This window comes from Bos indicus, chromosome 13 (genome assembly GCF_029378745.1).
Source record: "Bos indicus isolate NIAB-ARS_2022 breed Sahiwal x Tharparkar chromosome 13, NIAB-ARS_B.indTharparkar_mat_pri_1.0, whole genome shotgun sequence".
Taxonomy (NCBI): Eukaryota; Metazoa; Chordata; class Mammalia; order Artiodactyla; family Bovidae; genus Bos; species Bos indicus.
This window is the reverse complement of record NC_091772.1, coordinates 36,119,305-36,147,004: the sequence shown is the minus strand read 5'-3', so window position 1 is coordinate 36,147,004 and position 27,700 is coordinate 36,119,305. Positions and strand designations below refer to the sequence as shown.

Below are 27,700 nucleotides of genomic sequence, written 5' to 3'. Positions count from 1 at the left end.
ATACAGAACAAAGGGCATTTCCTTCATGAGGAAAGTGACAAGGTTGATGGGAATTGGGCATGTTTTGTTTTTGTTTTTTTTTTTAAACTGTTAAATCTATCTCTAAAAGCTTGTGGTAGTGTTATTTTCAGGAAGAAACTTTAGAATAAACTTTTAAGTTGTATATGCACTCAAATTGATAGTTTACTGATAATTTAATATCATGGAGCAGATGTTTGTGATCTGATGTGGCAGCTCAGTCTTTTTCTGGTACAGTAATAAATTCATCTTTTGTAACCCTGATTTTCATTAAGTCTTCAAGTCAGAAGACCTTGTTTTGATAATGACTAAAGTTTTTTTTTTTTTTTTTTTTTTTACAGTATCCAGTACTATACCCAGTACCTTGTATTTGGCTATAATGTTAGAAGGTGTACATTGCCAACTTGAAAACTGACTTGTAGTTTAAGCATACTTCCTTCTTTGTGCTCTTGTGGTCTCTAGACTTGGAGGAACCATGAATTGGAAAAAAATAACACTGTATTCAACAGGGAGGGCATCCTTTGGTAATCACGTGCTTGAATCTTAAGATGTTTTTCTGCGTGGAAGTTGCTTTAATCCTTTAGTTACTGGGGAGACTATTGTAATTTAGGCCGGAGAATTTTTGATAAATATAGATTTTCTTTAACTGTGATTGTTCAGATTTTCCTTCTTTTGTACTTATTTTGCAAAAGCAAAAGTATTTTGAGTTTAAAATTTATTTTTGTGGCTTTAAGTTGGAAGAGAATCTGTTTTTAACATAAGTATATTTTTCTGACTTTGCTGCAGATGTAGGGCTTCTATTTTCAGATAGCATTATCTATAACTTGATTTTATAACTAACTCTGGTATTTGTTAGCATTTTTAAAATATGAGTTGATTTACTTACTGAATGGAGAGTTCTTCACAAATTCAGCCATCCGTAAATGAGGTTGTTTTAGCCCCAGTACCAACAACTTTAGAGCCCACTAGTTAGCTGCTTCAGTATTCAGAAAAATCAGGCTAACAAAGTAATAATTTGCAGTTGAACCACTGTGGATGATACAGTCAATTAGAGCCAAGATCCGTATTTTAAAAGAATGGATCATTTGCTTTTTCTGTTTTTAAAATATTTTTTTTTAATTTGAGTAAAATGTTATAAATCCATATATTGATCTTTTAAAAAAATATTCTGTTTGAACTATGGTGTGGTTCTAAAGAATCCCCCAAAACTAGTAGCCCACTTGAAATCTGAGTATAGAATTAATATTTATAGTCGATCTGAAATTCCTCTTCCAGTATTTGGATGTTTATATGCTAGTGGTAAAACTGCAGACACTAACTGGGCTTGCAGTTTTATAGAAAAGATGTAAGTACAAGTATGTTGCTAAATTAGCTGATGTTAAAGACAGGATTCTAACGTAATCTTTTTTCTTCCCCCTTCCGTCATTCCGACATCTCTTTTTCCGAACTCTGAACTAAAGTGGAAGACAAGCATTCCAGTGATGCCAGTAGTTTGCTCCCACAGAATATTTTGTCTCAGACAAGCAGACACAATGACAGAGACTACAGACTGCCAAGAGCAGAGACTCACAGTAGTTCTACGCCAGTACAGCACCCCATCAAACCAGTGGTTCATCCAACTGCTACCCCAAGCACTGTTCCTTCTAGTCCATTTACGCTACAGTCTGATCACCAGCCAAAGAAATCATTTGATGCTAATGGAGCATCTACTTTATCAAAACTGCCTACACCCACATCTTCTGTCCCTGCTCAGAGAACAGAAAGAAAAGGTATGCCGTTATTACTAGATGCTGCACGTTGAACTGTAGTGTGAGTTTCTGATTATATGACATGATTTCCGTCAGCTTCAGTGAGACTCTGAATTATAAATTCATTTAAAAAGTCTTTTAGAATGTTACTGCATAGATTAGATCTTGAGTTAGCTGTAATTAGTTTTTTTCTCTTTATTTTTAATTATGGAGCCTCAGAACTGGTTTTGCATTTAACACTTTGAAGTCAAGTGCTTAATTTATAACAGTAATGGATAAAACAACTTGCTAAAGCTAAATGAGTGTCCCATCACACTTGTATACAAGTAATTTTGGGTGTTTTGTGATAATTGTCTTCATGATTTACTCTAGAAATTGTCTCAGTTTTCACTTAAAATTTAATACGAAGAGAGACATTTAAAAACTTGTCATTTTTCACATAACACGCAACTGTTGGTTTCAGTTTGTGAATTAGACAGCTGAGTTATGGGCCATAAGATAAGGAGTTTTATGTCTGAATTAGGACTTAGTTGAAAGAAGAGGTTAAAATTTGCAACCCAAATTCCAGCTCTGTGCTAATAACCATAGAATGTTCAAAAAAGTTAGAAAAAAAATTGGGAGATGATGGATAATGGGAAGCACGGTGATGGGATAAGCGTATTTGTATAGGCCAGTCACAGTCCCAGACTTAACACTGTTTTATGAAACTAAGGAAATTTAAAGGCATTAAGTAAACAGATCACTCTCATGACTAGACTCATTAGCAGATTAGCATCGGTAAACCGTTGAGGAATTTTTCTTTCGTTTGGGTTTAGGAGATGTGACAAGGACCTATTGAGTGTTTAAGCTTTTACTGTAATATCTGGCCCACTGTTTCACACTGACTTAATTTGTTGACAAAGGATTTAAGTATTTGGGTTTCTTTCGCTTCTAGTTTCTTCTCCTTTTATGTATGTTGTTTGAACTTCCCCTGTAGCAGTTTTTACACATTATTAAACCATGCTTTATCATATAGTGCATAGTACATAAGCAGGGTATTCCAAATGTTGTCAAATTCCCCAAAGATGGTGTATCAGAATTCATTGTACAAGTAATATTTGCCCTGATGCAGAACTAAATTTCCAAGAGAATTTCTAAGAGAATTTCTTAGAAAATATGATTTAATGCATTAATTGTTAGTAGTACTTTCTAAAGGAAGTTTGGTTTTCCAGTTTTGTCAGTTATATTTTGGTTACAGAACATTTTATTTTTAAAAGCCTTTCTCAGTTTGAAAAAAAAATCCTTTGGCCTTAAAAAAGATCTTTGGTATTTATCTCATTTTACCTCTTGTTCATTTAACAGCCTTTTTTTCAGCTCTTACCTTCATTTTGGAATTCTTTTCTTCCCTGACTTCTAGAATACTGCTGCTGTTCAATTTCCCCATTCTTCTCTTCTTGCTCCTTAAATGTCAATAGAGTTTAGTTTCTTACTGTGTTACTTTTCTTTTTTCTTCCCCCTAACATGTTCTCATTTGCTGGCTGGCAATTCTTAGGACTACTTTGTCTACATAAGTAACTCCCAAATCTTTATTTCTAACTCATACACATGTCTGCTTCTTTATCTAAGTAGTTGGTATCCAGAAGTTAACATGTACCAAATGCCTTCCTTTCCCCTAATTTGTAGGTTCTCAGCGATAACACTATCCTCCCAACTACTCCGTGTTCTTTAACATTCTTGGCCTTCTACCCTTACCCATCCATCAACAACTCTTGGATTCTTCCAGATTTTATTCGTGTATGTCCTTCCTCTTGCTACTGCCACTGCCATGAGACTCAGATCATGGCTCTTGAAATAACCTCTGATAACTGCTGTGCTCTGGTAACTGTGTGTGTGTGATAACTGATAATTGTGATAACTTCTACCCAGTCTGTGCACTTAGCATTGACATCATTATACTGGGTTGTGTTCTTTCTTGGCTTAAAATTTTCTAGTGGTTTTATCCAAAGGATCAAAGTTCATACTTCTCAGTAAGACGATAGCAAGTCCTTGACAGTCTGATTGCATCTGTCTTAACTAGCTTGATCCTCCAGTATTTTACTCTTACATTCTCTATATAATTCATCTGCTAAAAGCTTATACTTGATCACATTATGCTCTTTTATGGTTTGATCGTTTGCAGAAAAGGATATATTCTTTGCTCCATTCCTGTTCTGTTGAACTCAGGACTCTTTTTTTCAGAGCCAGCTATGATGTCCTTCTGTTCTCAGTGTCAGTTAACCTCTCAAACACTTTTCTTTTGGTCTGTTATTGCATTTACCACTTTATTATTTTAGTTCCTTCAATTAGACTGTCCTGTGTAGGGTTAGACATTATGATTTATTGCTTTTTGTACTTTTTTTCACTCCCTGCCCTCCTTCAAAGCTTCAAGCACCATTCCTGAGAAACTTAACATAATAAAAAGTAAACTATACCTAGTTTGGTGCTAAATAATTTGATTACATTTTATTCTTTAAAACAACATTGTGAGGAAAAGAATTGTCTGTTAGCTATGAAAAGCTTGAACATTGCTGAAGTCTGAACGTATTGTGTAAGATGCGGTTTCTCCAAAATCCATGTTCTTTCCATAAAATTGTACGTCATGAAACAGATTACAAATAATTCATGTTTAAATTCTACAGAGTGTCTTTGCTGATCACAAACTTTATGTGAGAATTTTACATATAATTTTAAGCTTCTAGAAAGCAACCTGATAACCTTGGAATTGCCTGTGTGTATAAGGAAAATAGTACTTCCCCTTGCATGTGAATTGAAACAATATTATTCCCTTAAATAAATTGTGTAACAATTTGCATCTTTTCAGATTGTTTTCCAGTTAGTCTAAATTTGTAAAAAGGTCCATTAATTTGAAATACTTTTTTTTCCCCTCAATTGAGACATCTGTGTTATTTCAGTTAAGCTTCCTGTTGACTCTTCTCATCAACATAGTGATTTCCTTGTTTGGATTTTCCTTAACAAATAATTAAGAGGTTGATGGTTCATATTAGATGGGTCTTGGTCTTAAGTGCTAATAGTGTAACTAAGCTGTATTTTAAGGGTGTCAGCAATAGAATGCTTTAATAAAAAATACAAGAGCAGGATCTCTGTCCTGACCACTTCTATATCCCTAGAATAGGCAGTCGGTATTTGTGATATGTGAATAAACTGAAAGAATGGTAATGCGCTGTTGAGGGCTGGGCAAGCACCTGCCTTGGTCATGGTTTAAAAATGTATTTGGAGAAGAAGTGTTACATATGTTGTGATCTAATTAAAGAAACCAGAAATAGATCTATGTAATGCCAGTGTATCTTCCATTAAAAAGAACGTAAGGCAAATCATTCTGTGCTTGCTTGAGGCATAGAAGTGTGGAGGAACTATGAAGCTGTTTGGTTTTGCAGAGAATAATAATTCTAGTGTTAGGTAGAGTGAAACAAGGGTGTCAGGTTACCTCCTTACAGATTTATATCTTTGTTATAGTAACATTTGAACATCTGTTGGCAAGATTACTTTATTGGACAACAGAGTACAGAGAAACTCTGAGCTTAAAAAATGCTGAATTTTTACAGATTGGTAGCCCGTTGAACATTCTAAACTGGTCCTGACTCCACACTCCATTCCAGATTTGTGAAATGACAAAATAGGCAGGAGACATGGGTCTTTGTTTTTTGATTTGGCCAAACAAGTGCCAAAGTCAGAAGAGATTAAAATTTCTTATTTAATAATTTTGAGTTACAGTTTATTAAAATAAGTTTGAAAAGTAAACAGTAGCTGCAGAAGCAGACCTAGTCAGTGGCCTTAAGTAATTTCTCAGAAAATTCAGCATGTCTTAAGAGTCAGTCAGTCACATGCTGGTTCTATAGTTTTGTGCCTCAGCTGGTAAAGAATCCCCTTGCAATGCGAGAGGCCTGGGTTCGATCTCTGGGTTGGGAAGATCCCCTGGAGAAGAGAGAGGCTACCCACCCCCATGTTCTGGCCTAGAGAATTAATGGATTGTATAGTCCACAGGGTCGCAAAGTGTCGGACATAACTGAGCGACTTTGACTTTCTATAGTCTTAATCTAATAAGAAAGGGATTAGTCATTCTTAATATGAGGTATAAGTTAGTCACCTAAACTTCCTTTTTGTGTTCGATGATGTTTGTCGACTGGGTGAAGTTAAAATGAACTCAAAGACTTTCCAGTGTATGTTAAGGCAGTAAGCCCACAGAGGAGGTCATAACTGGTTCTAAGTGGGCCACCATTCAGCCCTTCCTTGCTTTGCTTTAAACTACTTTTAGGGTTACTAAATATTCATATAAAATTAGACCAATTGGCCATAGAGGTACTCAGATGTTTGAATAACTGGGGACATTAATGGGGAGAGGTGGTTAGTCTGATTTAGTCAGTGAGTTTACTAAAATTACGTTAATAAAGATGGCATTTTGAATAGTGGGACAGAGGGAATACTGGTGGTGAAAGAATATTAGAAAATATTTGTTTATAACTTGAGAGTGAGTCAAGGAAGATCTTTTAAATCAGACTCAAAACACATTTGCCTTAAAAAGTTCATAATAACTTCTCTTTGACAGAGATACAAGAAACAAAGGTTGAAAGCAAATACTGAATTAAGAGAAAATATTTGGAACATATTTAAAACACAATATGTTAAAGGATACATTAAGAATTCATCAAAGCAGTATGAAAAAAACAATCCAGTTGAAAAATGAGCAAAGGATATGAACCAGCAATTATAGAAGAGGAATTTTAAATTGCCTGTCTTGCTTTAGAATAGTTAGAAAAATTTACTCAAAATGGGACAAAGGCCTTAACTTAGGAGATAAAAGCTATAAACCTCTTAGAAGAAAACAAGGTAAAATCTTTATGACACTGGATTTGGTGCTGATATCTTGGATATGACACCGAAAGCACTGACAACAGAAGAAAAAATAGATAAATTGGACTTCATCAAAATTAAAAACTGCCTCAAAGGAGGCTCTAGAGTGAAAAGACCACCCATGGAATGGGAGGAAGCATTTGTTAAGTCACATCTGATCAGGGGTTAATATCCTGAATATACAGTCGTATGACTCAACGAGAAAGTGAACAGCCCAGTTCAGAAATAGGCTGCTGCTGCTACTGCTAAGTCACTTCAGTCATGTCCGACTCTGTGCGACCCCATAGACAGCAGCCCACCAGGCTCCACCATCCCTGGGATTCTCCAGGCAAGAACACTGGAGTGGGTGGCCATTTCCTCCTGGGCAAAGGAGTTCAAAAGACATTTTTCCAGAGAACATAATCTAATGGCCAGTAAGCACATAAAAAGGTGTTCAGCATCATTAGTCAACAGGGAAAGCAAATCAGACCACAGTGAAATATCACTTTATACACATTGAAACACAGCCGCTGTGGAATACAGTTTGGCAGTTCCTCAACGGGTGAAACATAAAATTACCGTAGGATCCTCCAGTGATTCTTGCTTAAGTGTAATCAGGAGAATTGAAAGCTACAGAGTCAAATGGATATTTATACACCAAGGATCACAACAGCGCTGTTCACAATAGCCAAATGGTGGAAACAATCCTAGGGTAAACAAAATGTGATATATATATATACATGCAGTATTACTCAGCCTTAGAAAGTAGTAAGATTGTGATACACGCTGCAGCATGGATGAACTTTTAAAACCTTACGCTCAGCAACACAAAAGGACAACTATTGTGATCCAGTTCTATGAGGTACCCCAAATGGACAAATTCATGAACACAAACTAGAGCTGTGCCTCCTTAGGGTTTGTGAGATGGGGAGCTATTATTTAATTGTTTGAGCATTTGTTTGGAAAAATGAAAAAGTTCTGCAGGTGAAATTACGATGGTTGTGTGTCAGTGTGAATACACTTAATACTACTGGATTGTAAACCCAGAAATGGTTAAAATGATTAGTTGTATGTTGTATATTTTTCAGCATGAAAGTTCAAAAGAAAAAAAAAAAAGTTCAAAAGAAAGATTACCGATTCGGTATTGGAAATTAAAATATTTTTTTCACTCTTAAGATTAATGACAGTTGGTAAAAGTGTGTAAGATGATTATTGTGGAGGTCACTTAAGTAAAATCTGTTAAGCTTTAAAGTAGGTTTGTCCTTTGTATTATCAGAGATTTCCCTGATTGAATTAAAAACCAAGTTGCAAAAGCATAATTGTTATAGAACATCAATACCATACTTATTTTTATGTACATTTTAAATGCTTAGAAAAGTTATGGACAGACATAAGATTTAAAATTATGAATTATAAAATAAGGACAGTCACAGCTTATATACCAGGTGTTGTCACCTAGCTATTTCATGGTTTTTTTTTTCCTTATTATACTTGTACACACTTTGTTTTCCCTTATGTCTCCATGTTGTACCCCGCTGTGTAACTGTTCCTACACAGTGGAACATGCAGGCTGCCCTCGTTGCGTCAGTTGTTGGAGCTTTGTTCCTGTGTCCTGTTCAGTATTATTGCAGCAACTGTCAGAACATTGTAGGAAATTGTTTAGTAATGTAGTCAGTACCTTTTATTCTTTAAAGTGCAGTATCTCTTTAGAGATCTTTTTGCAGATTGAGGAGTTATTTGGCATACCAGAAAAATATGGGTCAGAAAATTTTGACTTTAATATATGCTGTCATGAGTATTTTGAAAGGGTATCTATAGTTAGAAGAGGTGAGTGGATATTACTTAAGCCTTGAAAAGTTAGGTTATAATAACATTTCTATGTGAATGGTCTAGTCTTTGGTAGATTACTCCCTCTACTGGTAAAAATTGGAAATATAAATGAATATAAATGATTAATTCATAAAGAGACAGTTTTATCAAAGTGAATATATCCAATTTAAAATCAAAGGGTAACATACTTATTTCATGGCTTATATTAATTACTTGGTTAGAGAATTACAAATAATTAAAATATAGTTAGGAAAGTAACAATTCATTTTCAATTTAAAATATGGTAGGATGACATTGCTACATTGCCTTAAAAAAGTCAGACACACAAAATAAAAAAAAATAAAAATTTTGTTTCCTTTTGTTTTAAAGTTAAATATCTTTTTTTTTTCATAACCAACAAGGTGTGGCAGAATCACCCATAGAACTCGTGCAAGTTGACCATATTCTTGGACTTCCCCACCCCCATTCTGTTCTTTAGAACTGGGGTGGAGCTCTGGTATCTTTTTTTTGTTTTTAAACTTCATGAGTAATTCTGCTAAAGTCATTCTCAAAATCAAACCTTTTAAAAAGAGAGTTTCTGGCCTTTAGAGATGTTACTTGCTGAAGGTTCCTATAAATAGTGGTGTCAACTGGTTTCCATACTGTTCATCAATAATCTCTTAAACTGTGAAAGACATGTATCCATAGGATAAACAAACATTTATTTACATTATTACATTATCTCTGTGAGAGTGATATGTATTAGTTTTCTGTTTTGGAGTGTTCTTCTTTTCCTAGAATGAGGAATAACACTGAAGAATTTTCGAGCCCCTGTTAATTTTTCCAGTCTGGATTTAGCAGCACTGAAACAAATGTGGAAATAACACCTTCTCCAACTCCTGTCCTTGAAGGCAGAAGAAAACTTAAGTAAAAGCAACAAAAGGGTCATTTCAGAGGGATATAAGTACTGGCTTAATTGTTCATAAAGGAAGTAAAAATAGAACTTGTTTCATTCTGAACATCATTAAGATATTTAAACTGTTTATTCCTTAAGCTGAACTTAAGGTATAATGATCTGGAGAAAACGGGTGCTATTGTCTAGAATTGCCTCATGAAATGTAGTAACTTTTCACAAGAAAGATCTTATTTCCTACAAGTTTCTTTGTACTTGTTTATGATTCCAAACAAATGTTTGAAAGCAAAGGTGAACATGGTAAGCAGTCTCCTAAGACTTACAGACCCTCCTTTAAAATGTGTGCTTTGTAAAATGAATATATCTGTCTTACAAAAATGAAGATGTGGAGACCGAAATGGATCATAAGAGATCAGCACATACGTGAAATGTACTGAAAGCAGCTCTTAGTCTATATGTTAGAGAGCTATTGTCCCTAGTTCTTTTGACCATTACAACAGTGTTGTTAAAAGGCTGGTAGAGGAGGTTTGGTTTTTTCTTATTTTGCAATAAGCTTGCTATTGATTCCCAACTTCTTTGGGGCCATGAAGATTAACAAATGTTTAGTTCCTAGAATTGGAATTAAAGATTTGTACTTACTAGGTAGCAATGTGATATTCAAATACAGTGTTCCTGAAACTTTTATATACCATAGTAGCAGTCTTAATTCAGTTGTATAATGTATATGAGCTTGAAAATCTTAAGGAAATGGGTTTATAGGGGGAATTAAAACAGCCTTTCTGCCAGGATTGTAAGAGTGTATGGATATCTTGAATAGTCTAAACATCATTACCTTCTGTTTTTAATTCTTTGCTTCATTAAAGTGACTGTATTAATAAAATATGATGATAATAAAACTACCAGTTTGTGTTCCTTTTCCTGTTGGTAGACATATGGTTTGTTTCTAGTTTTGTGCTAAATTTTTTTTTTTATATCACAATACCATTTCAAGAATTATTGAATATTCTCATTTACATACATTAGAGTTTCTCTAAGGGTGTATACCTAAGGTGAATTAACTGGGTTATGAAGTACAGGTACCTCCAGTTTTTCTAGAGAAGCCAAATTATCTTCCAGTGTAGTTATATGAGTTTAGCTTCCATCTGAGATGCTGTTTCTATTACTCCTTATCAGTATTTGGTATTTTCAGACTTTTGGACATTTTTCTAAATATGAATGTGAAAGAATATTCTGTTGCTTTTTAATATATATTTTCCTGATTATCACTGAAGTTGAGGATCTTTTGTTTTTTAAGCCATTCAGGTTATTCTGTGAATTGTCTTCATGTCTTTCATTCCTTTTTCTATTGTTTGTGTTTCTTTGATTTGTAGAAATTCCTTAAAGTATTTTGGTTACCAGTCCTTTGGGTGTAATTATTTTGCTCTTTGTCATTTTCTGCATCCTCACATCAAAGTTATTTTTCTGTGTCTTCCTCTACTATTTCTTAAGACTTAAATGTATATATAAAAGTTAAATCTGCCTTAAATTGGTTTTGTTTTAAATTTTCACTAGCTGTGTTCTTTTTCTTAAAGAGGTTTGTGGCTTTTACTAACCCATACCTCTTCAAATGCTACCAAAAATGCTGTTGGGGTTTTAATTTCAGTTACCTTAAATCTATGTAAATAATTTGCAATGACAGCTTTCAAATTATGATAATTTTTCATGCATGTTTTATACATTTTTTTGTGTACATTGAAACACTGAGGTTGGGATTTTGTGGGAGGGTTTTTTTTTTTTTTGCTATTAAAAGAATCTTTTTTAGTGCTGATAACCTTTAAATGATACAAATAGAGATAGTTCATTGCCTTCTATATTTAATTCCAGAAGAGGAGTATGTAATTCTAGAACCCAGTTGTTAAGTATAAAAGTTCAGAGTAGGAGTCTCCTCTTATTTGTCACATCTGTAGTCCATTCTGGGGTTGCTCTCCATCATGCCTATTCTGATTTTCATATTTAAGTCGACTGTTTTCATGGTGATGAACATTTTCACCTTACTTTATGATGCATATAAATTAATTCTTGGAGAATTGTATTGTCCCTTTATATCTTAATGGAACCTTATTTGGAAGTGTAGTCAATACAGGACAGTACCATGGAGGTATTGAGAGTTTGGTTCCAGACTACAACAGTGAAGCAAGTATCACAAATGAATATTTAGACTTCCCGGTGTATATAAAAGTTACCTTTGCATTATACTGTAGTCTGTTAAGTGTGCAATAATAGCATTATGACTAAAATCTGTGATAACCTCTAGAGGGGTGGGATGGGGGTGGGTGGGAGGGAAACTCGAGAGGGAGGGGATATGTGTATATAGTATATACATGGTTGATTCACAGTGGTGTACAACAGAAAACACTATTGTAAAGCAATTGTATTCCAGTTTTTAAAAATACGTACCTTAGTTTAAAAAGAATGCTGTTGGGAAAATGTGTGGGTAGACTTGCAATACAGAGTTGCTGTAAAACCTTCCATTATTTGGGGGAGATGAAAAAGGCAGTAACTGTGAAATGCAGTAAAACAAGATGTGCTTGTACACGTATTTGAGACATTATTACTAACAAGCAGAGGGGTGCTTTGAAACTCACATACAGGTTTGGTAGCATCACTGCCTTCCCTGATGACTTTAAGCAAGTTACATAGTTTTTTTTTGTACAGTTTTATCATCTATGAAATCAGAGTGTGACATATCTACCTCATATCTAGTCAGCCAACTATTTCCCGAGTCCACTCTGTGGTACCTTGGTAATGAGATTACTTGAGTTAGGTACCTGGCACATGCATGGATCCTGCTTGTTTGATGTTGGTTACAATTTCCAGTATTCAAGTTATGGTTTTCAGCCTTATTGTCTCCTTTGTCTTTAGAATCTACATCAGGAGACAAGGCTGTATCACACTCTTGCACAACTCCTTCCACATCTTCAGCCTCTGGACTGAACCCCACGTCTGCACCTCCAGCATCCGCTTCAGCAATTCCTGTCTCTCCTGTTCCACAGTCACCAATACCTCCATTACTTCAGGACCCAAATCTGCTTAGACAGTTGCTTCCTGCTTTGCAAGCCACGCTGCAACTTAATAATTCTAATGTGGACATATCCAAAATAAATGAAGGTAAATTTTCATGGTAACAGTTTCTCAAAAGTTCATTTGCAGTGTGCAAAATGACATAATTAGTAAAATCCCCAGTATAATATGGAATGGTCTTTGTTTCATTTTGAAATTTACGTTGAACTGCATGCTTTAAAATATGATTGAATTAGCAATACTTTTTCTGTATATTCTCCAAGACTTGTCTGTGTACCTGGTAGTTAGCAGAGATAATTATAATTGTTTTGTTAACTTAATGTTTATGGTGAATTTTTTTTTTTAATGAAAACAGAAAAAAAGAGTATTTGCTAAAATTGATAGAAACGCTTAGTCTGTAACATATTTCAAAAAGCCTCCTGTATAATTTGAAGTATTTTAAATATGCTAATTACTAGGACTAAGCTAAGAGTAGGAATTCAGGTAGTTCTTGAACTACTTAAACATCTATGAGAAGGGAAGTAATGGATATGTTATGCTGTTTTACCTAGTTAAATTGCATTGTTAATTGCAATTTTGCTTTTCAGTGTACTACTAAAGTATTTAGACAGCCACCTCAAAGAAGTCTGAGTAAAAATGGATATAGTTTGTAAGCCATTCAGATTGAAGTATTAAATCTTAGGAATATCGCAAAATTTTGTTTGCATACATTTTCATATAATATATTTAAAAGTACTATTAAGTGGTTAAGTTCTTCCTTTATCATAAAAATGGAGCTATCTCAGGCTAGTTGGTCATTAGTCTTCCAGTCTTATTCTTCTCAACATTTTTGTATTCTCTTGTTTGATAGGAAAAGGTTTTACTAGACAAAGTAGGACTTTTAAACAGTTTGAAGAAACCATAGCCTAAGAAAATGTTGATAATAAAAGATCTTACGCTTCAAAAATACATAGTATTCCAAAGTACCCTGCTTTTTAATATTCATTTTTGAAAGATTGTTGAGGGTAGGTGTTGATGTAGGATTTGAGTGCTCAGCTTATCTAATAAAGCAGTTGCATGAAACAGTTGCTATTTATCCCGTTCATTCCAAGTAATGTACTAAGCACCTTGCCTATGTATGGAAAGGTTCCTGGTATAGTCAGAAGTTCCAGTGAGTACTCTGCTGTTTTAAACATCTCAAGGAGTTTTCCTTTAACTGAACACCTAAATTTTACTGGAAAGGAAACTCTACTGTTTTATTGTATAAGCCCCTTCAGTTTCTTTGCCTCTGCCTCAGATCATTCCCCATGTCTAAACCTGTTGTATTACTCCTGTCTTCTAGACTTAATTTGGGAATTCTAGTATGAAACAATTTTTTTTCTGGGTTCTCATTTGAATTTTCAAGTTTTTACTAATACTACATATGCTGCTGTGTTTTTATTTGAATTTAAGATGTACTGTGTTTCTAGTTCTTACAGCAGCTGTGACACAAGCCTCATTGCAGTCTATAATTCACAAATTTCTTACTGCTGGACCATCTGCTTTCAACATAACTTCTCTGATTTCTCAAGCTGCTCAGCTCTCCACACAAGGTATTTATGTATTTTTAGATACCTCTAGAGTTGTGTCTTTAAGGCAGGCAGGTGAGATTAATAACAGATTTCTTTTAATCTTTGAAGAAAAAGTAGCTGTGATAATTTTATTTTGATTTTTTAACACTGCTTTATACAAGTAGTATTTTTCTTTACCTTTTTAGATGAAACAGGTTTTTCACATTTATCTTATGCTGTATATATGTTTAATTCAACATCTAAGTCGTTAATGAGGTATCCTGCTCCAAAGCTAAAATAAACTATGGTATGCTCTCAATCTTTGTGAATCATTGAATCTGTTTTCCGAGTTGAGCTTTGGTTTCAGTTGGTGTTAGATGATTTTTGATCAGAGGATGTGGAAATGCTTTAGTCCTGCCTTGAGTTAGCCAGCCCTCTTCTCCGTGCAGGTGTCTAGTTAGAGGTGACACCAAGGAGCAGATGGGAAATAAAAGGGTCCCTTGATTTATCCCTGAGCCCCAGTGCAGAAAGCTGCTCAAGTGAGCAGGACTGCTGATCAACCAGTGCAGTGAAAAGACTCTTGAGAGACCCTTTGGGTGGTCTCATGGGGTGGGAATCTGAGGGGGACAAGAAGTAAGGCTGAGATCAGGATGCTTTCCCGGCGAGACTGTGTTCAGACTTGGAGTGGGTGCTGCACTGGGTGGCTGGTCTCTGACGGGTCGTGTGGTCAGTGTGGCCCCAGTGGGTAGAGATGCTGACTTTTTCAGATAGGTGTCCTCTTTGGGGTTATGGGGCATGTGCAGAGTTGTAAAGATCTGCCCCACATCAATTACAGAGGTTTCTGGTTTATTTTACTCTTCACAGCCCAACCATCCAATCAGTCTCCAATGTCTTTAACGTCTGACGCATCATCCCCACGATCGTATGTGTCTCCAAGGATAAGCACACCCCAGACAAACACAGTCCCCATCAAACCTTTGATCAGTACTCCTCCTGTTTCATCACAGCCAAAGGTAAGTTCTGACAAAACGTGGTCCACTGGGGAAGGGAATGGCAAACCAAACCACTTCAGTATTCTTGCCTTGAGAACCCCATAAACAGTATGAAAAGGCAAAAAGATATGACACTGAAAAATGAACCCCCCAGATTGGTAGGTGCCCAATATACTATTGGAGAAGGGTGGAGAAATAGCTCCAGAAAGAATGAAGAGACAGAGCAAAAGCAAAAACAATGCCCAGTTGTGGATGTGACTGGTGATGGAAGTAAAGTCTGATGCTGTCAAGAACAATATTGCATAGGAACCTGGAATGTCAGGTCCATGAATCAAGGTACATTGGAAGTGGTCAAACAGGAGATGGCAAGACTGAACATCAACATTTTAGGAATCAGTGAACTAAAATGGACTGGAATGGACATTTAATTCAGATGATCAAAATGTCTACTGCTGTGGGCAAGAATCCCTTAGAAGAAATGGAATAGCCCTCATAGTCAACAAAAGAGTCCGAAATGCAGTACTTGGGTGCAATCTCATAAATGACAGAATGATTTCTGCTTGTTTACAAGGCAAACCATTCAATATCACAGTAATTCAAGTCTTTGCCCAACCACTAATGGTAAAGAAGCTGAAGTTGAATGATTCTGTGAGGATCTACAAGACCCTCTAGAACTAACACCAAAATGATGTGCTTTTAGGGGACTGGAATGCAAAAGTAGGAAGTCAAGAGATATCTGGAATAACAGGCAAGTTCGACTTTGGAGTGCAAAATGAAGCAGGGCAAAGGCTGACAGAGTTTTGCCAAGAGAATGCACTGGTGTTAGTAAACACTCTCTTCCAACAACACAAGAGATGACTACACATGGATATCACCAGATGGTCAATACCAAAAATCAGATTGATTATATTCTTTGCAGCAGAAGATAGAGAAGCTCTATACAGTCAGCAAAGACAAGACCGGGAACTGACTATGGCTCAGATCATGAACTCCTTATTGCCAAATTCAGACTTATATTGAAGAGAGTAGGGAAAACCACTGAACCATTCAGATACGACCTAAATCAAATCCCTTAGGATTATACAGTGGAAGTGACAAATAGATTCAAGGAATTAGATCTGAAAGAGTGCCTAAGATCAATGGACAGAGGTTTGTGGCATTATACAGAAGGTAGTGATCAAAACATCCCCCCAAAAAAAGAAATGCAAAAAGGCAAAATGGTTGTCTGAGGACTTCTTAAAAATAGCTGAGAAAAGAAGTGAAAGGCAAAGGAGCAAAAGGAAAGCTATATCCATCTCAATGCAGAGTTCCAAAGAGTAGCAAGGAGAGAGAAGAAAGCCTGCCTCATTGATCAATGCAAAGAAACAGAAGGAAACAATAGAATAGTAAAGACTAAAGATCTCTTCAAAAAACCTAGAGATACCAAGGGAACATTTCATGCAAAGATGGCACAATAAAGCACAGAAACAGTATGCTGTGAAAGTGCTGCATTCAATATGCCAGCAAATTTGGAAAACTCGGTGGTGGCCGCAGGACTGGAAAAGGTCAATTTCCATTCCAATTCCAAAGAAAGGCAATGCCAAAGAATGTTCAAACTACCACACAGGTGCACTCATCTCTCACACCAGCAAAGTAATGCTCAAAATTCTCCAAACTACGCTTCAGCAGTTTGTGAGCTGAGAACTTCCAGATGTTCAAGCTGGATTTGGAAAAGGCAGAGAACTGGAGATCAAATTGTTGACATCCATTGGATCATAGAAAAAGCGAGAGAATTCCAGAAAAACATCTACTTCTGCTTTATTGACTATGTCAAAACCTTTGACTGTGTGGATCACAGCAAACTGGAAAGTCTTCCAAGAGATGGGAATACCAGACCACCTTACCTGCCTCCTGAGAAATATGTATGCAGGTTCAAGAAGCAACAATTAGAACCAGACATGGAACAATGGACTGGTTCCAAATTGGGAAAGAATACACCAAGGCTTTATATTGTCACCCTGCTTGTTTAACTTATAAGAGTACATTTCACAGAGTACATCGTGCAAAATGCCAGACTGGATGAAGCACAAGCTGGAATCAAGATTGCCAGAAGAAATACCGATAACCTCAGATATGCAGATGACACCACCCTTATGGCAGAAAGTGACAAGGAACTAAATAATCTCTTGATGAAAGTAAGAGAGGAGAGTGAATAAGCTGGCTTAAAACTCAATGTTGAAAATACTAAGATCATGGCATCCAGTCCTGTCACTTCATGGCAAATAGATGGGGAAACAATGGAAACAGTGGCTGACTTTATATTTTTGGGCTCCAAAATCACTGCAGATGGTGACTGCAGCCATGAAATTTAAAAATGCTTGCTCCTTGGAAGAAAAGCTATGACCAACCTAGACAGCATATTAAAAAGCAGAGATTTTACTTTGCTGACAAAAGTCTGTCTAGTCAGAGCTGTGGTTTTTCCAGTAGTCATGTGTGGATTTGAGAGTTGGACTATAAAGAAAGCTGAGCATTGAAGAATTGATGGTTTTGAACTGTGGTGTTGGAGAAGACTCTTGAGTCCCTTGGACCACAAGGAGATCAAACCAGTCAATCCTAAAGGAAATCAGTCCAGAATACTCATTGGAAGGACTGATGCTGAAGCTCCAATACTTTGGCCACCTGATGTGAAGAACTGACTCATTGGAAAAGGCCCTGATGCTGGGAAAGATTGAAGGCAGGAGAATGGGTCAACAGAAGATGAGATGGTTGTATGGCATCACTCTTTCGATGGACATGAGTTTGAGCAATCTCCTGGTGTTGGTGATGGACAGGGAAGCCTGGTGTGGGGTTGCAGAGAGTCCACTGAACTGAACTGACTGGAAGGTACATCGCCTCTGAGGGGAATTGGGAAAGAACACACTTCTGGCTAAAACAAGTTTTCATGGTATTCTAGACTGTGTATGGAGGAAGAGCCCTTTTTTGGGAGTGAGGTGGTGGGATGCATGGCTGGTGATTGAGAATAGATGCAGGTTAATCTCAGCCACTGGAGGGCTTGGAGGAGTGAGTTGCACCGGTACCCCTTCTCTGCATTGATGCTGTTTTCTCTTTATTGATTTCATGGATAAAGAAGGTTTACTAATAGTCTTATTTTTGTAGAATTTTTAGACTCCAATCTGTGAGAGAACATGTTTTCCAGTGATTTCCCCATACTTTTTTTATAGAAATGAGTCAATTTCTGTGACAAGAGCTTTGTGTCTAATTTTCACATGAGCTACTGTTTGCTTCATTTGATAGAAACTTAACTCTTTCATTAAGTCTGATTTTCATTTTCATTAGGTCTTTCTGAATATAGAGCCCAATCAGCTACTGTTTGCTTCATTTGATAGAAACTTAACTCTTTCATTAAGTCTGATTTTCATTTTCATTAGGTCTTTCTGAATATAGAGCCCATTTTATGAAGCTATATTGCTTGTTTGTCCAAATAAAACCTTATGTTGTTGGCTCCTCACAGCACAGTTAGACTGTTGCTAGTCTCTGTTCTTACTGGGCTGTGAACAGGACCTTAGGATGCTGCTGTCGGATTTTACGTTGCATTCTTTGACTCTTGCTCACAAATTCATAAGCAGTTCCCAGTCATCCTCATTCTGTGCTTTTGTAGCATACCACCAGTAAAACTTGAGCTATTTGGAAGTTGAAATGTATGCGTTTTAACTTTTTTTGAACTCTTACTGATAACTGTATGGGGAAATTGTTTTTCAAAGCTGTAAAACAGGGGGCTCTTTGACACTTTCATGGCAAAGAATGCCTTACTTAAATAAAATCATAAGCAGAAGCCTAAAAATAAAAATGTATTGAAACATGGCTTGAAGTGGATGGTAGGCCAGCTCTTAGGTCTTCCTGTTGGTTCATCCCTTCCCGACTTGAGTCATGTTTCTGTGTATGTTGTAGATTGCTGTTTTAAAATTTTGAGTTACAGTTGTTTTCTGTGTAGTTCCTTATTATTTACTTGTATTTTGATGAGGGAAGAATTAAAATGTGAGTTTCAGCACAAGAGACCTATTCTTAGAGCTTATAACTTACCTTGTGGTATTCTAAGAGCACAGGGAAAGATGGCTGTACACGGCATGAGTGGTTGTGTTGGGTTTATAGTTGATCGTAACATTGCCACTTCAAATCCTGTAGGCAGATGGCTTGTAGTTTTTTGGATTATAAACCTTTCAGATTGTCTTTAAAAGTAAGTGGGCATTTGATCTTATATAGATCTTATTAAAATGTTCTTTATAAAAGAACATGCTTTTGTACATATTTTGGACTTACATTGAAAACTGCTTGCTGACTGTCACATGTGTGTGTGAAAATGTATGTGTCCACAGTGGTAACCATGGACCTCTTGGTCTGCCTCTGTAGGGTGCCATCTCTTTGAAGCCCACTCCAGTTAAATTGCATATGGGCCATAGCTCATTCTCTGATAGACAAGTCTATACATTCTCTTCATTTGTGATTGAATTTTAAGCATCTTTATTTGTATGATGTGGTGTAATATATTTATTTTTATTGATACAGAAGTAATAGTAAATCAGAAAAGATGTTACAGTATATTAGAAAGAAAATGGGGTTTAAAATCAGGAGAACTAGTTTCTTAAGCTGGTTGGCTTAAGTAATTGGCCCTGGGCCATTTTATGAAGAAATTAGATCTAAGCCTCAAAACTTCCTTCTATCTACATGACCTTTGGAAACTCATTTGATTCCTCTTCTTTAAATCTCCATGTTTTATATTGTTCAAGATTACTAACTAGACTTGGAGGGATCTGAAGATTTGGGCCCTAAATGACAATAGTTTACATAATTAAGTGTGGCTGTATCGCTAACACTAATCTTATTGTGAACATTTAAGACAATTCTTACCTTTTAAAAAAATCACTGAACAGAAATAATTGGGGAGTTTTCATTGGCAGAACTTTTGCTCTTATCTAGTTTCCACTGCTGTTTGTCTATGTGGTAGAAGCCTGTCTCACCAGATTCTGACATTCCAGGTTAGTACTCCAGTAGTTAAGCAAGGACCAGTTTCACAGTCGGCCACACAGCAGCCTGTAACTGCTGACAAGCAGCAAGGTCATGAACCTGTCTCTCCTCGAAGTCTTCAGCGCTCAAAGTAAGTTGATGTTGTATGTTGAAACAACACTGTTTTTTCTTTAATTACCATATTATTTGGATATTATATATGCATAGTAGAACTTGATCTTGGAAGAATCCATGGATAGCCTAACATAGTTTGGTGTATTATAAAATTTACAAAGGCAAATCTTACTAGATTGTCTCTAGTAGTGAATCCTGAGTTATTTTGAAGAAAGTGGCTCTCTCTTTAGAATTTTGCTTGATGGAATACAGGGGGAGTAACTATATCTGACACTTCACTTGTAGAAGCACATGATTTTATACTAGTTCATTCATTGGAAATGATAACTTCCCAATAGCAGTTTTAGATTTGAGTTTATTGATAAAGCCAAAAACCTCACATCTGAAACTTGGGTCAGTATTTTCCAGCTGATGTGTGTCAGACCTTCCTGATAGCGTCAGCTCTGAACCTTTAGTCTTTAGTGGCTGCAGTATAATTTTAAATATCCTCAGTGATGAAAACCCTTCATCTTTTGGGAGACTTCATTTTTGGAAATAACTGAAATTCATTCAGAGCAAAGTCTGGTGTGAGGCAGCTAGCAAGTCAGCTTTGGGGTATTACATTCTTGATTCTCACCACCACATCTCCAAATCTGGCCCAAACCATACAGGTGAAAAGAAGATAAGCAACCTCAGAGTGTTCCCCATTTTTGGTCTTATTTTGCCACTGAACTCATTCATTGTGAGGCAGTTAAAATGTCTGTTTTGCTTCACATTATTTCACCCTCTGATTATACACTTTACTCTGATTTTAAACAGTCAAAACCTCTGAACTTTTCACCCTCCATGTCTTCATGTATTTAAGATATATTGATGTGCCTTATATCTACAACTGTTCTAATGTGACCATTGCTTAGTCACATCCTTATTAGTGTTTGTAGTATACAGAGGCACAGGTTCCACTGTTAAGTTTGGTTGAGTACAGATATTTTAAATTCAGCCCTGACATAACTGTTCAAAGGGCTCTTTTAACCTCAGACGTGTATTAGGAATATGATATAAGTTTTCTTTGGATTTGAAATTATACTTATTTAATATTAAAATAATAAGTTGTTATTAGGAATTTGGGTATCTTTAAGTTAATGAAAGGTATTGACAGGCAATGTTTAGGATACCTAGAAACCACTTTTAACCATGCTCCACATTCGGTTATCTTTTCTCATAGCAGCCAGAGAAGTCCGTCACCTGGTCCAAATCACACGTCTAGTAGTAACGCATCAAATACAGCAGTTGTACCACAGAACTCCTCTGCCCGACCTCCGTGTTCACTAACACCGACGCTCGCAGCACACTTCAATGAAAATCTCATCAAGCACGTTCAAGGATGGCCTGCAGATCATGCGGAGAAGCAGGTACATCACAGTCACAGCAGGTGTTCTGCCTGTGGTTTGCTGGCAGCTCAATTCCACTTTGAGAAAGTCTAACCCGGACCCTGTGGATTTGAGCCGTCTTTAAAACAACTAATTTCTCATTAGGTTCTGTGGTTACTTTGTAAAATATTTGATATGTACTTACAGGATATTTGTGAAGTAACTTTCTGTGGTTTCACATATTCTAATTATCATTATAGCTCCCATTATCAAGTGCTCAGCGTTTAGCTCTGTGCTAAGTGCTTTATATTTATTCCATTTTCTAAAACTACTGACCAGTGCAGATCATGAGTTTTTTGTTCTACTAATGAGGCTCTTAAGACCAAATGATCTGTACCAAGGTCACTCAATTACTAGAGTGATACGACTCAAAGCCAGCATGCTTTTCCTACTCAGCCAGCTACTCTGATCCTTTTAGTACAGTTGACCCTTGAACAACTTGGGTAGGGGGGCTGACTCTCCACACAGTCAAAAATCCAAGTATGGTTTATAGTCAGCCCTCCATATCCACAGTCCCTCACCCCCAGATCAGCCAACTGTGGATTGTGTAGAACAGCAGTGTTGATTATTGGAAAAAAATCCATGTGTAAGTGGGCCTGCCTGCACAGTGTAAACCTCTTGTTCAAGGTTCAATTAACTACTGAAAGTTAGAAAACACTTGTACTTGGGGATGAAGGACCAACCCTAGCACATTACAGTTATTGCCACTGGCTGTTGTGTTTTATCAAATGACTAACCATCGGAAATGTTCTGTAAGCTCATGGTCATGCATTGTGTATCTCTTGATACAGGGATACAGTAAGGCCCCTTTATCAGTGTTACACCTGAACTTCATTTTGGCCGATCCAGCATTTTTTATTAATCACAAATCATGAGTCCTTCTATCTTAGTGCTGTACTACCATGAGACTGAAAATAGTATCTTCTCAAGAAGCCTGAGGGGTGAAATCTTAAAGGAATACATTTCACCATTAGAGATGGGTTTAAAAAAAAAAAAATTCCCTGCCACCCGCCCCCCCCCCCGCCCCAGCCCGCCCAAATCCATGAGCATTTTTGTGGATTTAAAAGAAAATATTTATTCTGTAATCTTGATATAAAGTTACACTCTTTATTTTGTATGTGAATGTGACTTATATTTCATGAGATTTTCATTTCTTTTATAGGCATCAAGATTGCGAGAAGAAGCCCATAACATGGGAAGCGTTCATATGTCAGAAATTTGTACTGAATTAAAAAATTTAAGATCTTTAGTCCGAGTATGTGAAATTCAAGCAACTTTGCGAGAGCAAAGGTAAGCTTTTCACTGAAGTAAATTTAAAGTTCTCTTTGATATATCACATTCCATAGTACTGTGAACTGTTTCATAATTTAGTAATATTCCTGACGAATGGTAATGGCATCTAGATTTTATTTCTCTTAACCCATGGTATAAATGCTTTATTATTAAACTTTTTTTTCTTGGATAATGACTACATAAGGTACTTGTTTTATTTAAAAAGTGAGATGTTGACAGCGACCAGTTACCAGGAGTCCCCTCTTTGGTTGAGAGCAGTGCCCTCTTACTGAGGGTAAATATCTCAGTTGACATTCAAACAACTGATTACATTGTCCTTGAAGCATCAATAGATCTCTTGGAAATTACATGAAGAGTTTAGTTGTCTAGGAAGTTTAATGATGTATATGTGCTTTTTTTAATTGTTTTCACCTTAACTCTGTCTTGTATTTCTTAATGATGTAGTGTTTTATTCAAGTAGGATTTCTATATTGTGTTAAATAGTATAGGTTATTTTTTTTTTCAATGCCTGTTACAAAATTGAGGACACATTTGAGTGGCTTCACATCCTGTCTGTGTTGAGTCACTGTGTCAGATGTAATCTTGTCGTGAAACCACAGATGCCAAGTCATTGTTTATGGTAAACTTGGGAAAGTGAGTTTTTAACCTAACCTTTCAACGACTAAAAAGTCTGTAAGCACTTCCTGAATATCAGTTGGGATTTTTTTTTACTCTAGGATTGCTTCGAAAGTAGTTCTGACATGTAAAACCTTACTTTGGCTTGCTCGACAGATGTGCAGCTACTGAAACACGGTCACAAACCACGTTTGACCATGTAGATATCAAGCAGTAATTGTCACAGTTCACTGAAGAGGAATAGTGTTAATGAAGTTCATAAAAATCTAGTTAGCTGTGGAGTTTGTGTTTTTATATTTTGTTTTAAATATGCACGTCAGCTGGACTTTGCTCCATTTTTATGAACCTACATTTATATTGAGAATTGTTCTTCGTAATTATTGAGAAAGGGTTAGAAAACTAGGAGATATTTTAACTTTTGTCATCCCAGTGCTTTAATATTTGTCATATTTTCAAATGGTTATTTTGTCCTAACTAGACTGAACAGTTTTAAATTACTTCATCATAGCTAGTAGTTACTCATTTTCTTTGTAAAGCTACTTTTATAGTTAAAAGTTTGTTTTTTCTGTAAAATTTATAATGACCGCATGGGCTCTAACGCCATCTTTTATTTTTCAGGATACTATTTTTGAGACAACAAATTAAGGAACTCGAAAAGCTAAAAAATCAGAATTCCTTCATGGTGTGAAGATGTGAATAATTGCACATGGTGTTGAGAACAGGAACTGTAAATCTGTTGCCCAGTCTTAACATTTTTGAGCTGCATTTAAGTAGACTTTGGACCGTTAAGCTGGGCAAAGGAAATGACAAGGGGTCGGGGTCTGTGAGATTCACTTCAGGGGAAAGATACAAGATTGATTTGTAAAACCCTTGAAATGTAGATTTCTTGTAGATGTATTCTTCACGTTGTAAATATGTTTTGTAGAGTGAAGCCATGGGAAGCCATGTGTAACAGAGCTTAGACATCCAAAACTAATCAATGCTGAGGTGGCTAAATACCTAGCCTTTTACATGTAAACCTGTCTGCAAAATTAGCTTTTTTAAAGAAAAATTTGGGGGGTTAATTTATCATTCAGAAATCTTGCATTTTCAAAAATTCAGTGCAAGCGCCAGGCGATCTGTGTCTAAGGATGCGATTTTGAACCATATGGGCAGTGTACAAAATATCATGAAACAACTGTTTCCACACTTGCACCTGATCAAGAGCAGTGCTTCTCCATTTGTTTTGCAGAGAAATGTTTTTCATTTCCCGTGTGTTCCATTTCCCTCTGAAATCCTTGATCTGATTTTATCCATTTTTTAAGGCTCCTCTTTTTCTCCTTTCTTAAGGCACTGTTGCTATGGCACTTTTCTATAACCTTTTCATTCCTGTGTACAGTAGCTTAAAATTGCAGTGATTGAGCATAACCCACTTGTTTGTATAAATTATTGAAATCCATTTGCACCCTGTAAGAATGGACTTAAAAGTACTGCTGGGCATGTGTGCTGAAAGTACATTGATTGCTCAAATATGAGGAAATGGCCCAATGAACATGGTTGTGGGAGGGAAGAGGAAACAAAGCTAGTCAGATGTGAATTGTATCTGTTGTAATAAACATGTTAAAAGAAACAAAAATTGTTATTTTTCTTTACCTTCGGTCAATGCATATTAGAATTTGAACTACCTGGGGATTCTTTATCAAAACTATTCTTGTTGAACATTTATACTTCATTGAAATAATTCCTTAAGGGAGGTTTTGTTTAAAGCATATTAACAGGAAAATGTGTATAAGACTATTTAATGAAATAAGAAATTCAACAAGAACAATTAAGTCACTTCCCAAGTGGTTGTCATTTGTTAAAACCCTGGTTTACCTGTCTTGCTATTATGACATTTCATTTTGAAGGATGTTTGTGTTGTAGCTAACTGTTCAAGTCTGGTGCTGACTGCTGTTCTTAGCCATCACAAAACGCTAAATTTGTGTAATTGGAGCTTCCTGCTGTTACCTGGAGACAGTGGGAAAGCTCAGCTTTGTATATTGTTTCCTAAAGTATATTAAAATAAAAAAAGAAACTATTGCTACTATAAAATTACCTTGGCTTTTTTTTTTCTTTGCTAAAATATTGGTCACGTGGCCTTAGCATGACACTGCCAGTATTAAATCAGATCACAAGGGTTTCTTTATGCAGAAAAATCTCCTAGTTCAAAATCTTATCCAATTTAGAGACTTTTTTTCCTGTTGAGGCAGATGCATTCATGTGCTTTCAGAACTGCCAGCACCAAGGGCTTATTTTGTGATGTTAGACATTGTTGCTACATTCTGGGATGCAAAAATTCAAAATGCTCTTGTGCTTTAAGCATATTTAAAGTATAGAAGATAATGCTCAGACTTCTTAATACATTTAAAAAGGTAAAATGTGATATTTTCTAAATACAAAAATATTCCAGTGTAATTAAGATCATACTGGAAACTGACTTTTTTTTTTATTGTAACTTGAGGATAAAATGTAAGAAAAGACAAATGTCATAAATTATATCATCATGAAATGTTAATATCTGTGAGATTGTTAATATTTGCTGGGCTTGATTAGTGCATGTACATGAAATTCGTAAGAGCTTTGTTAAGTTAGAACCCTTACTGATGTAGTCCTGTGTCTTTTCTGGAAAGATGATGGGGTAGGCAGATATTTCCCCATCAGATGGCAGCTTGGCTTGTGGTTTAAAGTAACTTTGAATTTAATTTTCTAATTGTTTATTGATCTGTATCACCTTATTCTTTGGACTTTTAAAAAGTGTTTTTATCCCTAAATTAGGAATTGCTCATATATATATATATATACACACATATGTGTGTATATATATATATATATATGAGAAGATGCCTAATTTGAAATTTCCCAGTGAATTTTTAAACAATTAAAAATTTTGTGGAAATATTTTTACACTATTTGATTCACTTATTCTGTAGTGAATTATTTTAAATACTGCACTTTAATACTAATACAGACTTGGTGTCCAGCTACTAGCCTTCTTGAGGTAACCAGGGGATATTTATTAAAATAGATACTATACCCCAACAATATCCTTTAGTTGTCCTGTTGCCATGGCTTTGAGCATGTATCTCATTTTGTGGACACCGTGGTTCAGAGAATTTGAGAACAGAGATACAAATTGCCCCTAGGAAACCTCAGAATTTTATTTTAAAAGGGACATTAGTAGTGTTGCATTCAAATCTTAAAAAGTGATGTAATAAAATATTCTGTGAAGGTGGGTCTGTTAGAAAGTCTTAGCCTTGAAGAGCCAGCCTCCTATTTTTCCCTTTGTCTTCTGCTTAACTAATTTGACTAACCTTTAATTTGATAACAGGCTGTACCGCCAGACTTCAAGCACACTGAAAACTCTGTGTCAGCCTTTTCTTAAAGACATTATGCTGCTTTTAATAGCCCAAATGAGTGATTTTTATCTTCCAGATTTTATATATCTGCTTCATAATTGTAAAATCTTGGAAAGGAGGTGCTTAACACTTTGCAAAGAATTAATTGTTAACCCATATCAGAAACAATCTGTTCTCTTTAAACACAACCTTTAAGGGATTATTTCAAAGGGGAGGGGGCAGGGGGCGAAGTCATTCACTGCAAACCAGAACTATTGTAGTTCAGGACTTAAAGCTACTGTATTTAGATGTGGGGTTTGAATATACGGATTTCTTTTCAATAACTGTAAATATGGCTATATTCTTGTATTTGTACTGGAGTGTACAAAATGACACTGAAAAGTAATAAATATGTTTTGACTATATTGTGCAGTTATTTCAGAACAGTCTGTTTTGAAAGTCAGAGTGCATAAATTACGCACTTGAGGAAAAATAGTTAAAATACCAGGTTACTACAGAATTTTTAATAGCAGTTGTGTTCCAGTCGTGTTTCGTATAATTTCTTAATCACATTATTTTAATGAAAAATTTGACTTAAAGTTGGGATTTGCTGTACCCTTTTCCCTGATTCTGAACTTGGGGAGTGCCCTAAAAATGCAGTCCACCTAAAGAATCCCACTCTTTGGTCGATTTCACCCAGATTATCTCCAGCCCTTGGCTCTTCTTGAGCTTCCAACAAGTGAGTTTAATTCTTGCCTTAACATGGCAAATTTTCTTAAAAGACAGGGTGAGGGAGGGGGGATCTTTGATCCTCCACCCTTCCCATTCTCAGTAGCTGACAGTATGGTTGCCCCAGTTGCTGAAGATCCAAATATATTTGCTCTAATAGCATGTGCTCACCCATCACCAAGGACCACAGGTCTGCCTTCATAAGTGTACTTGACACCTGAGAGCTCCCTGCTCCGAGGTTTCAATCCTCT

General features: G+C 36.1%; 1 protein-coding gene across 8 annotated transcripts in view; it reads left to right on the top strand.

Annotated features, from left to right (window-relative positions):
* The window catches only part of WAC (WW domain containing adaptor with coiled-coil), a 77,777-nt gene extending 52,337 nt beyond the window's left edge, over nucleotides 1–25,440 (top strand). For 5 of the 8 annotated variants that reach the window (XM_019973180.2, XM_070800972.1, XM_070800970.1 and 2 more), the window contains exons 7-14: nucleotides 1,479–1,787; nucleotides 12,256–12,501; nucleotides 13,863–13,985; nucleotides 14,808–14,956; nucleotides 19,948–20,066; nucleotides 21,255–21,441; nucleotides 22,622–22,749; nucleotides 23,986–25,440. In XM_019973180.2, the coding sequence (XP_019828739.1) occupies nucleotides 1,479–1,787; nucleotides 12,256–12,501; nucleotides 13,863–13,985; nucleotides 14,808–14,956; nucleotides 19,948–20,066; nucleotides 21,255–21,441; nucleotides 22,622–22,749; nucleotides 23,986–24,055 (1,331 nt within the window). In that variant the 3' untranslated portion in view covers nucleotides 24,056–25,440. The remainder of the gene's footprint in view (nucleotides 1–1,478; nucleotides 1,788–12,255; nucleotides 12,502–13,862; nucleotides 13,986–14,807; nucleotides 14,957–19,947; nucleotides 20,067–21,254; nucleotides 21,442–22,621; nucleotides 22,750–23,985) is intronic. The other 3 variants (XM_070800974.1, XM_070800973.1, XM_070800969.1) reach the window with 2 other exon arrangements.
* The last annotated feature ends 2,260 nt before the right edge of the window (nucleotides 25,441–27,700 follow it).